Source organism: Octopus bimaculoides, chromosome 18 (genome assembly GCF_046866305.1).
Source record: "Octopus bimaculoides isolate indiv1 chromosome 18, ASM4686630v1, whole genome shotgun sequence".
Lineage (NCBI taxonomy): Eukaryota > Metazoa > Mollusca > Cephalopoda > Octopoda > Octopodidae > Octopus > Octopus bimaculoides.
Window position 1 is genome coordinate 29,949,722 of NC_142945.1, and position 13,417 is coordinate 29,963,138.

Sequence of the window (13,417 nt, forward strand, 5' to 3'; positions counted from 1 at the left end):
GGCACGAACCCAAACTGCATCTCATCTAAATTGATTCGCTCCCTAATTAGTTGGGCTATGACCCTCTCCGTAACTTTCATAACCTGATCTAACAGCTTGATGCCTCTGTAATTATTTGTATCTAAAGCGTCACCTTTACCTTTGTAGCAGTTGACTATGGTGCTGCTACACCAGTCATTGGGTATGACTCCTTCGTGTATCACCTGGTTCGTAATACGGGTGACTAGGCTATAGCCGACACTGCCAGATATTTTGAGCATCTCTGCAGTGATTCCTGATGGGCCGGGGGCTTTCCCTGTCTTCATACTCTTAATTGCTTTATCTACCCTGGTACTGTCAACTCGGATAGCTGGTCCCTCTGTTGGATCGACATACAGCAGGCTCTCTTTCTCCCATTCATTCTCTTTATTAAGCAATCTATCGTAGTGGCATCTCCAGACCTCTTTCTTTGCAGCCTCATTTAGTGCAAGCGTACCATCATCCATGCGAACACATTTCTCTCCTACGACATCACTATTCACTCTCCTACACTGTCTTGCAACACAAAATACCTCGAATCGTTGGTCCTCACGGCGCAGAACATTGGCAAATTTTTTCTTATCTGCTTCCCCTCTGGCTAAATAAACCTGTCGTCTAGCTTCCCTTCTGGCAGATTGGTACAATTCCCTGCTACCACCGTTCTTCCAGTCCTTCCAAGCCTGTTTCTTTTGTCTAATAGCCCCGTCTACCTCCTTGTTCCACCACCACGTTACTCTGGGTCGGTGGCTCTCAACAGGTTGTCCCGCAGAAATCTCCGCCCTACTATTTTTCCAGGATAAATAATTTATAGACATGATGAAAACCCAATGAATTTTGGAAATTAATTAAGGCTTTTCATAATTTTTCTCAGTCTACAGAGATAATTAAATTCGCCCTGTTTATATATCTTCTACATTGGTCATTATATATATATATATATATATATATATTTGTTCATATGATGATATCTCCACAATGTGTTGATGATGAGAAAAACATGTAATCACTACCAATATAGCAAGAGATTTCTTCGCAAAAAATCTAAAATAGACTCCTTAAGGATTGTTCTCCTTGGTTATATATCCAAAATTTTTAATTTAAAAGAGAGTTTTGACGCTGATATCCATTATTATTGAAATTTATTCCTATGTCAACATTTCTGTATAAGGCTATATTTAATTGTCAAATTCAAGTCAAACATATAAATTGCCTTACACATCATCAGGGAAAAAAGGTAAAGAACAAAAAGTAAACATCAAAACATTGTCTCTAAGTCCAGTTCATATTCAAATTTCTCCTTAAATAACTCGTTAAATAAATTCCTCCTTAAATAAAGGTCCGTTAAAGGGAGAAAACCCCTCATAATATTATTAATAAATTATAAACAATCACATATTACAATGGAAATCTATATTATATTATCTCTAGAAGATTGAAGTTTGAAGGCCCTAATGCGAGAGTTAGAAATGTAGTTTATCAATGTAAGGTAAGGACTCAGACAGATGTTAGCCGATACCTGGAGTGTACTTCAGGACAAATCTGTAAAAGATTATCTAATTATTATAGTACCTTTAGAGATAGAAGTAAAATAGTAAGCACTAGTCTTAGTAAATTCATTTGGGAACTGAAAGAACAAAAAAAGCAATATTCGTTAGAATGGTCGATCATCAGGAGGTCTTTTCCGTATGACAAAGGTAGGAGATAGTGTTCGTTATGTAATTTAGAACTATATTTTATATTATTCTCTAAGGGTAAGTTGATAAATAAACTAACAAATAATGCTCTAAGATGTACACATTTTCCAAGACACACATTTCTCTGGTTTAAATGAATTATAAATTGTAGTATGACCGGGTATTATAGTATATTATAGTATAATATTTAGTCTTAAGGCAGGCCATATCAATGTATAATTTACCAATAGCAGTTGTGTTTTTTGCTAAAGCTTCTAGAGATAATATAATATAGATTTCCATTGTAATATGTGATTGTTTATAATTTATTAATAATATTATGAGGGGTTTTCTCCCTTTAACGGACCTTTATTTAAGGAGGAATTTATTTAACGAGTTATTTAAGGAGAAATTTGAATATGAACTGAACTTAGAGACGACGTTTTGGTGTTTACTTTTTGTTCTTTACCTTTTTTCCTTGAAGATGTGTAAGGCAATTTATATGTTTGACTTGAATTTGACAATTAAATATAGCCTTATACAGAAATGTTGACATAGGAATAAATTTCAATAATAATGGATATTAGCATCAAAACTATCTTTTATATATATATATATATATATATATATATATATATATATATATATATATATATATATATATCAGATTTAGTAGTACAAACAAGATAAATAACTCTAAATATGAGTATATACATTTTTTACTTGAAGTGCAGGAGTGGTTGTGTGGTTTTAGGTGTAGGAGTGACTGTGTGGTAAGAAGCTTGCTTCCCAACCACATGGTGCCAGGTTCAGTGCCACTGCATGGAATCTTGGGCAAGTGTCTTCTACAATAGACTTAGGCTGACCAAAGCTAGACTGTGGTCATGCTGGGGCACTGCCTGGAAGATTTTTCAGTTGAAGGAATCAACCATAGTACATATTCTATCTGTCTTTCATGCCAAACTACTAACTTACAGGAACTTAAACACACGAAGACTGGTTGTCAAGCAGTGGTTGGGAACAAACATGGACATACAGACACGTGCACACATAAATATATATACAATGGGCTTCTTACAGCTTCTGTCTACCAAATTCATTCACAAGCCTTTGGTCAGCTTGAGGCTATAGAAGACACTAGTCCCACTGGTACCACCAGTGGTACTAAACCCAGAACCATATGGTTGGGAAGCAAACTTCTTACCACACAGCCATGCTTGCTTTAAAAAAAAAATTAATCCACAGAGAGTATTCTTGATCCCTTCTTCAGAGCTAAATTCAGTCATGTGACTCCAGAGGTCTTTTATCAACTAGTTCACACTTGGAGTGAGAAGAAGCAATCAGGAAAGTTTATTTCTTTGTGATTAAAAAATGAAGATCTTAACCTTGTGATAATAGAATGAATTTGACAACAAAGAAGGGAACATATGCCACTGTATGGTTTGTTGGTTATGAAACAGGCTAGAATAAACCATAAGAATTGAATATTGAAAGAGAGAGTCAATATTCAGAAGGTTTGGTTGCAGAAATTTAAAAAGTGTCATGATGTAAAATATCTGAAAATCTGTGGTAAAAAAGCTTCTACTGATTATGAAGCTGCAGAAAATTATATAGACGAATTTGCCAAGATCATATCTGAGGAAAACCTTTCTCTTTACAATACTGATAAAACAACTTTGTACTGGCGCTATGTTCCAAGAAAAACCTTAACAACGACAGATGAGACAGCACCCGCAGGTTTTAAGGATGCTAAGGAAAGGCAATTCCAAGAACAGTTAACTATTCTTGGAATTTTACGCTACTATAAAAGTCATTTTATGAACTGTGTGCTTGATGCAGTCAACAAAGGAGTAAGAATGCAAGACTACCTGAAAGAGTTCACTGTTAAGGACGCCATCTATGCAGTTGCAAATGCTTTGAATGGTGTTGACAAATCAACAGTAACAAATGCTTTGCACAGAATTTGGCTAATACTAATGTTTAATGAAAACGACCCTATAGATAACGAGCTCAGAGGATTTTGTGTGACTAATGAGATGATATCAAAATTCGTAACTTAGGTTAAAAGTTTATCATGTGGAAGTGGAAGTGAGCTAGAAGAAACAGACATAGAAGAAATGCTAAACATTAACAACGATGCACCTGTTGTGCATTCCTTGAGTGATGGTGAAATTGTTGAAATGGTGTTAAGTACAGATATGAATGAAGACAGTAGTGATGATGATACAGAGAACACAAGAGAAAAGATCCCAATAGGCAATATTGTGAAAATTTGTGATCAGTTAATAGCTGGCCTTGAACAGTGTGCATTTATCAGTGGACAATATATGATGGGAGTTTACTCAATTAAAGAGTTATTGCTTAGACAGAAACCTATGCTAATGAGACAGATGACATTTGAAGAAGTCTTTAAAAATGCCCTCTCTCATAGTGCTACTTCATCACTTGACCATCATCAGAAGTTTGCCTGCAACCTGATGATGACATTGGTGACATTATAGATAACTGCAGCTACATACTTAGAGCCTAGTTATATAAATAAATTGTAATACCATTTGTAGTCTTTCTTTTAGTGTGAATACTTATGCGTCTCTCTACAGAAATACTATGGTAAAGTGTACACCTGTACTTGTGGATCATGTATTTTTGCTTTAAATTATCCCACTTTATGCATTTTGTTATTTGTGATCTTAATTATCTCATTGTTTCATTTAGCAGTATATCACTCTATAAATAAACTGTAATAACATTTGTAATCTTTATTTCTCCCCACTGTTTGTGAGTATGTATACATGTGCTTTTGCTACCATAGTAGGTCATATGTTTTGATGTCTAGTTTACGATTTGGGGCAGCTGGCTTTTGTCCTGAAATCTGAAAAAATCCAAAATTCAAAACACAACTGTCCCCAAGGGTTCTGAATGAAGAATTTTGTACTTGTACAAAACAAATTCTAATTTTTTCTTTACTCATCCTATTTTGTTTGCTTTGTCATTGATCTCTTGACCTACCAACCCAGGAATAAGTGGAAATGACCAGGTATAAATACCTGGTCATTTCCACTTATTCCTGGGTTTTTGTTTTCTTTTTTTTTTTTTACAAATTTTTTCCCATTCTTCCATCACGTATCACAGTCTGAAAAAATGAGCCATATCTGAAACATTATTTATCATACAAGTTTGTCTAACTTCATGAATGCTATCTGTTTTAATGATACCAATTGTAATCAGTTACTTGGGGCTCTAGTGATTTTCTATGATGTTTGGAGAATTGACTTTTAGTTTCTAGTCAGTATGTACAGACTTCAGCTGCCAAGACTCAGGATGCAAAAGAGTGTCTATTTAGCTGCAATAAGATGATCATCTAAGAAATTTGTTGCATTCTCAACATTATAAGCCAATATATGTAATCTTTCCTGAGAAAGGAAAACAAAGTAAGGAAAAATGTTTTAAAATTTTTCCCCAAAAGAAATAGTTTGTTATTAGTACTTGGTGCAAAGAAAAAAATTTATAACCTAACCTTGCAAAATAAGGACAAAAAAATCACATGGCTGTCCTTCTCTGAAGAGGTAGTTGGCTTGGTCATCATCTTGATTTACACAAATTTCTCTCATTACATACTCTTTCAAGAGACGTTTTAACACAGACTCTGATACATATTCTTCTTTGAATGGCTCAACACCTACAATAAACAAAAGACAAAAAATAGCAATAAGAAAGAGAAAGATACAAAAACATTGTGAATTTCATAGATTATTATTGTCATTTTAATATCAGGGTCTTTTTTTTTTTTTTTTTTCAATATCAGCATTAACTGAATGGTTCTGCAATACAAGATAATTCTATACATTTTAATCTTGCACTTTAAGATTCTTAGATACGATTTATCTACATATTACCAAGCCTTTTTGATTAGCCTAAATCATTAGAATCTTTTATCATCAAGTGTTGATTACTTGTACTTCCAGAGAAACATCTGCTCTTCATAACACTAGTTTCACCACCATAGTCGTCAATTTGACTGTTGTGATTATATTCACATCCAAAATTTTAATTGTCATAGTAATTACTATTACTGTTCGAAGTAATCCTATAATTGCTGAGAGGCTGGTAGCCTTTATTCTTATTTCTATTGTTGTTAATATAATTTGTATTATTATTAAGATGGCAAGCACGCAAAATCATTAGCACACTGGACAAAATGTTTCATGGTTATCAGATGATCTATGTGAATGAAATTTACAAACATCCAAAATACTTCATCCTTTCAGTGTCAATGAATTAAGTACCAATTAAGCACTTGGATCAATGTAATCGATTATCCTCCTCCTCACAAATTTCAAGCCTTGTACCTATTATTAGGATTATTATCATTATAATTATTATTATTATTAGACAATAAGAAGAGCGTGATGTGATCTGTAATAAAGATTGTTTATTTAACAGTTTGAACAATATTTCAACAGATTGTCCGTCTTCTTCAGGTTCAAAAATGTGATGAAATTCACCCGTCATTTTATTCATTCCACTAGGGCATGATGCTAGTAATTCACAAATATATTTGTCCTCATGCATTTTGAAGACTGAAAGTGTAGTAGAGTCAGAGTATTTTCTGAGAATGAGTACTTTCACATGTTCCTCAAAATTGCAGCTGTTTGATGTAAAATGTCTGGTAAGTTCTGTTAATCTACTGCTATTGTTTGTGCCTGACATCATACCTATACCCATTGAATTTTTTACTTAATTATTCTATTGTACAACAAACATAAATCAAGTTGTGTTTGGTGCATTCTACAGCATATACCAAATGGGAATCTTTACACATCTGACCTATATAAATCATAACTTTTTTGTTATGATTTGTGCTTAATGTTTCATGGTTATCAGATGATCTATGTGAATGAAATTTACAAACATCCAAAATACTTCATCCTTTCAGTGTCAATGAATTAAGTACCATGAATTAAGTACCAATGAATTAAGACTTGACTCATGTTCTTTTCTACTCTAGGCACAAGGCCCAAAATTTTGGGGAAGGGAGCCAGTCAATTAGATCAATCCCAGTACGCAGCTGGTACTTAATTTATCGATCCCGAAAGGATAAAAGGCAAAGTCGACCTCGGCGGAATTAAAACTCAGAACGTAAAGACAGACGAAATACTACTAAGCATTTCGTCTGGCGTGCTAACATTTCTGCCAGCTCACTGCCTTTGACTTGACTCATGTTGTTGCACAATGAACAGAGTTTACCACTCTTGCAGTTGTTTTTCAAGGTGCAGTGTTCAGAAACTCCAATGGTAGTTTTCTTGTGGTTAGAAGTAGTGGTTAATATTTCTCTTATATTTTTTATTGCATCTAAAGGTAACAATAGGTGGCTGAAGGAATATTTGTTAGAAATGAGGATATTTTTCTGCATTATGCTGTTAACTTTCATGCAACACTTTTGAAATGCCAGTGAAATTTCAATGTCAATTAATCACTAAAGGAATTTTTTTGACTTTCTTTGCTAATTATAGCAATGTCATTTGCAATTTCCTTTAATCGTGATTCACTGTAACTGCATTTGACATAATGATGTACAAAAACATTTGCATATTTCCAGTAATCTCCTATATCAGTACAAATCCATTTTATCCTAAAAATTTAGGATTTTGGATTTGACCTAATTATATGACATGGATGATCAGAGTGGTGATGAAGGTTTAATATGGGATGACATGGGCTTGCAAAATAACTCACTATTCTGCCTTCTGAAAACTCAACATTTGTGTCCAAAAACTCAATGCTAGTTTTTGAAAAACTAGATGTAAATTTTATATTGGACTTAAAGCCATAGTTTTTTGTGTAACAGTCATAGAAATGCAAGAAATCAACTAAACTGCCTGGTGATCCTTCCCAGACAAAAAAGGCATTGTCAAGGAACTGCAACTAGAGTATTGGTTCATGACCATGAAGAGATTTGAATGTCTTCATTAACTGTGTCTTGAATTTCACCATGAAGATATTAGTGAAATTAACTACCCATGGTGCAACCCCTCGTCTGGTGGTAAATATTTTGTTCAAACTTCATTGTATTACAAAGTAACACAAACTTAAATAATTTATAGAAAATATTAGATGGAATACTTTTGCTTGACAGTTTTTCAAAAGAATTTGTGAATGCTTCCACCCACTCATCATGGTTAAAATTGGGGTATAGTGAAGAAACATCTATGGTTTAAAAAAACAGTTTTTGACACCACTTTGCTGCTTAGGATAGTTGTTAATTTTCGACACAAAATCATAAGTGTCCTGAATATAAGAACTTGATCTTTTTACTACTGAGAAAGCCATCCAGCCACTCTGAAATTTTGGCTGTACAACATTCATATCCATTGCAAATTGGATGCATTGGAGGAAATTTTTCATACTTATATATATTTTGGGGAGACCATAAGATACAGGTATTCTTTGTTCTGACTGTAAAATCCTGGATTCAGTCTTATTTATTACAAATCAAATTGCACTCTTTTTATTGTCTATTTACTTTCGTGAAAAGTAACATCAATCTATAAATTATTTATGAGCCAGCAGAATTGTTAGCATGCCATGTGAAATGCTTAGCAGTATCTCATCTATCTTCCCATTCTGGGTTCAAATTCCACCGAGGGCAACTTTGCCTTTCATCCTTTTGAGGTCAATGAAATAAGTATCAGTCTTGCATTGGGGTTGGTGTAATCAACTTACCCTTCAACCAAAATTTGATGAAAGATATTGTGTTTACCAAGGATTTGTACCGTTTGTCAAGTTACAACAAGGACCTCAGACAGACAGTATTTTACGTAATATGTGTGCAGTTCCAAGTAATGCCAACTTTTGCAATACATCTAGACTGTAGGGTATTTCTAAGGTTTTCAGATGTTTTTTTAGATTAGGTAATATTGAACCCAATACTCCGATGATGATAATAGGGATAACCTTTATGTTTGACTCTCATAGCTGCCACATCTTAGCAATCTCAATTCTCAGGTCTCCATATTTACCAACTTTTCCTCTTTCTTTCATCATGATATGTTGATCTCCTGGCACTGTCACGTCAATTATTAGGCACTCCTGTTTGTCCCTCTTAAAGCTTACTATATCCGCCCTTTGGTGCTCTAAACCTTGTCTGTCAGGAAATCAAAGTCTCAGAGGATTCTTGCCTTCCCCTTTTCATCCATTAACTTTTCCGGTGCATGTTGGTACCAAGCACCTGCAACCTCATATCCATACTAATGGCATGGCATGGTAACCAGTGGTGGTTTTGGGCTACCTTGTCATGTCTATGCTTGTAATCTTGCTGCACAAGACTTTCACAAGCACTAACAATGTGAGTCACACTTTCAACCCTCTTCCCACACATTCTGCAGAGGTCCATTGCACTTGTGTGATATATATTCTTTTTCACTGAGTTGGTATTCAATGCCTGGTCCTGGGCAGCGATGATTAGGCTTTCAGTATTCTTTTTTAGGTCACCCTTGTTGAGCCACCTCCATGATGCTTCCTGGTCTTTTAATTAGTTGGTTTCATGGTGGAATTGACCATGTAATTCCATACGGAGTAGGGTTTCTTCTCTCTCATTGGCTGTTCTTGATCGGAATTCATGAGCAATCTCAAATCCATTTTTGTTAACTCCTTCTGCACTAGCAGCATACTGTAGCAGGGCTTGTTTACTGTTTACCAAATATTCTGCCATGATTCTTCTTTCACTGTTGATGCACTCCCATATGCTAATCAGCCCACGTCCACTTTTACCTCTCTTCATGTAGAGCCTGTGTACATTTGCACTGTCATTGTCTTTCAGGTAGTGCAATTGAGTTGGTCAATCTCCGCTTGTGTCCATTTCAGGATGGGTGCACTATAGCAGACTACAGCAACAATCCATGTGTTGATGGCAGTCACAAAGTTCCTTGAGTTGAGCTTTGATTTCAAGAGAAGTTTGAGGCACTTGAAATATGCAGTGATGACCTTGTCTTTCATTTTTTTATGCAAGATAATGTCCAGCTCGAGGATCCCAAGGTACTTGTACTCATCATCATCCAGATTTCCAGTCTCTCTCTGCTTGACAATTCTATGCCGCTACAATTTACTCTTTTCCCCTGATTCAAATAAGCACCACACACTTCAAGATACTGAATTCCATCCATATATCCTTGCTACACATTTGCAGTCTCAACCAGCCTCTCCATTTCAGGCTCTGTTTTTGTGAACAGATTTATTATTTTTATTATTATTATGGTGGTGAGCTGGCAGAATTGTTAGCACCCCACACAAAATGCTCAATGGCATTTCATCCATCTTTACATTTTGAGTTCAAATTCTGTAGATGTTGACTTTGCCTTTCATCCTTTCAAGATTGATGAAATAAGTACCAGTTGAGCACTGGGGTCAATGTAATCATCTACTTCCCTCTCACAAAATTTCAGGCTTTGTGCCTATTGTAGAAACTTATTATTATTGTATGTATAATTATTGTTCTTCTGTTCAGCATGTACCTTATTTTATTGAGGAAAAAAAATTACTAGCAAGTAGAGTTTGGTTATAATAAGTGATATGATTATTACATATATCTTCATTAGCAGACAAGTTAGAAATTCTAATAGAAATATTATTTACAACATTATTCAAGACAGCCTATGGTGCTTAGATTTAATATTGATGTATTTGAAATACTTGTTGGATAAGAAGAGTTGTTAATGCCAAACTGTAAAATAGAGAAATCATGTTTATTTTAGAGGAGATGGAACAATGTATACCTCACATGTATTATACTAAAGGTTAATTTTCAGTTTATCCTCAATAATCAATACAATCCTATCTAAAATATTCTTACTAATTCGACTTAAGTCAGATCTAGTGGGGCAAATGTGTCTGATCAATGGTGTGATAGTAAAATCAGCTTCAAACTGAAGTGAAATCTAGGTGCATAAGGGTCAGCTGTGTCTTCGACGTCTGGTTTTCAAACAAATTCAGTGCTGGTGATTAATTTTCCTCAAAACAGACTCACTCTCTATTTTATAGCTTCTGTTCAGTTCATTAGTTTATAAAGTTCCAATATTCATCCAAAATATAATTTTATAGACAGACAGAGAGATGCACATGTACATAATGTATGTGTATGATGATCATGATAATATATACATATATTTGAGGCACATAAACATCTTTTGAACACTGGGCCTCATGGAGGCAAAGTGGCTGAGTTCCTTTGAAGCGCTGGACCTGACGGAGGCAAGGTAGCTGAGTTCCTTTTGAGAGCTGGGCTTCAAAGAGACAAAGTGGCTGAGTTCCTTTCAAGCATTAGGCCTGACGGAGGTAAGGTGGCTGATTTCTTTTCGAGTGTTGGGCCCTACAAAGGCAAAGTGGCTGAGTTCCTTATGAGCATTGGGCCTCATGGAGGCAAAGTGGCTGAATTCTTCATGAGCATGGGGCCTGATGGAAGCAAAGTTTCTCTCAAGCGTTGGGCCTGACGGAGGCAAAATGGCTGAGTTCCTTTCAAGTGATGGGCCTCACGGAGGCAACAACCTAGACCTTTGGCATTATGTCATACTTTGAGAAGAAGACCCATCAAGCTGAGCAGTTGTGGCAGATACCAGTGTCTCGCAAATTGGTACCTGTGCCAGTGGTACATAAACACACCCCAGTGTTGTGTAAATGGCACTTAAAAGCACCCATTACACTCTGGAGTGGTTGGTGTTAGGGAGAACATTTAACCATAGAAAACCATGCCAAATCAGACTGGAGTCTGGTGCAGCCTTCCAGCATACCAGCCCAGTCAAACCATCCAACCCATGCTAGCCTGGACAATGGACATTAAATGATGATGATGATTTATATATATACATATAGGAAGAGAGAGAGAAAGAGAGAAAGAGAAAGATACACACAAATATATATATAAATATATATACATACATATATATATATATATATATATATATATATATATATATTGCTTGTTTTCACCTTTTCGATATCAGTGAAGAATTTTACTGGAAAAGTAGATATAAGATTGCCAAGATTGTGTCTCTCTCACCAAGGATCAGTGGCTATCGAACGCCGACGAAGGGAAATAACCCTGAAATCCGGATCCGTTCGTGCTACAGATCATGGTGAGAGGGATAACTTCCCTTGGCAAACAGGACACAGTAGTGTGTCGATAAGCCAGCTGGAGGAGATGTCCTCCTGGGGCTAAAAGCAACAGTAACATCCACCCTTATGGGTCAGCCACACTTAAGTGGCAATATACTACACTTTATCGTGCAGTTACTGTTAATACTTCATTTAGAGAATTAACATTGCTTATATATATATATATATAATAATAATAAAGGATTTATTAATATAACCAAAAGGATCGATTCTTGAAGAGTCTGCATACCTTCACTGTCGTTTTTTTCTGCTATTTTGGTGATGATTTTTTGAGTTAGCTTACCAATTATTTTTATTGGTAGTTAATTTATAATATATTTATATATATATATATATATATATATATATATATATATATATATGACATATATATATATATATATGACATATATATATATATATATATATATATATATATACTCGAAATAACCCACATGCAATCCACAGAGCAAACCGCACGCATATACACACACACACATATATATACACATACACACACGTTCTGTTATTACACACATACACACAGACCCCCACGCACGCACACATACTTACCTCCCTCTTGCACTCTCCTGTCTTAGAAAGAACTTTTCCTCCACCACTTCCCCTTCCGGTCCTTCCACAATGTAACCTCGTGGACATCGGTGGCGATTTTTTCTTCCTCCGTTTTTCCCTTCCTTGTTTCCGACGAAGAGCTCCGCTCGAAACGTCATACTCTCTCTCTGTCCTTTCCCAAGCGTCTAGTAACACAATCTGTATCACGTCCTCACGTTGTTGTTTTTTGTTGTTTTTTTGTCTTTTTCCTTTTTTTGAACCTATATATATATATATATATATATATATATATGTGTGTGTGTGTGTGTGTCATATATATATATGACATATACATACATACACAGTAATCCCTCAAATATCATGAGTATTATGTTCCAAAAGCCCTGCGATAAGTGAAAATCCATGAAGTACAAACAGTACTGTACTGTATATTCTTTTTAATTATTTTTATAATTTGTATATATTTATTTTATTATAAATGCAAAACAATGCCATGGAGGAATCAACGTAAGCTTAAATAATAAACCATGATAGGTGAACTGCAATATGGTAAGGGATTATTGTACATGTACGTGTGTGTGTGTGTGTGTGTGTGGAAGACATGGTTTACTGGTTAGTGTATTCAGTTCATGGTCGTAAGATTGTGAGCTCAATTTCTGGAGGCACACTGTGTCCTTAAGCAAGACACTACTTCAAAGCTGCTCCAGTCCAGTCAGCTGGCAAAATTGAGTAGTACTTGTATTTTAAAGGTCCAGCCTTGTTACATTCTGTGATACACTGAATCTCTCTAAGAATTATGCTAAGGGCATACATGTCTCAGAAGTATTCAACCACTAGCACATTAATTTGGATCAACTGGCACCCTGGTCATCATAACCAATGAAGTGGCAGTGCATGCGCTCCCTCCCTCTCTCACATACATACATGGCACATAAAAAATACCCAGCAGTCTGTTAAGTGGTTGCCATTAGGAAGGGCATCTAGCTGTAGAAAAAATGTCACAACAG

The 13,417-nt window shown here is 35.4% G+C and overlaps 1 protein-coding gene across 3 annotated transcripts in view; it reads right to left on the reverse strand.

Moving 5' to 3' along the window:
* The window catches only part of LOC106873766 (unextended protein), a 129,814-nt gene that overhangs the window by 14,970 nt on the left and 101,427 nt on the right, over nucleotides 1-13,417 (reverse strand). For all 3 annotated transcript variants that reach the window (XM_089365954.1, XM_089365956.1, XM_089365955.1), the window contains exon 4: nucleotides 5,209-5,370. In XM_089365954.1, the coding sequence (XP_089222080.1) occupies nucleotides 5,209-5,370 (162 nt within the window). The remainder of the gene's footprint in view (nucleotides 1-5,208; nucleotides 5,371-13,417) is intronic.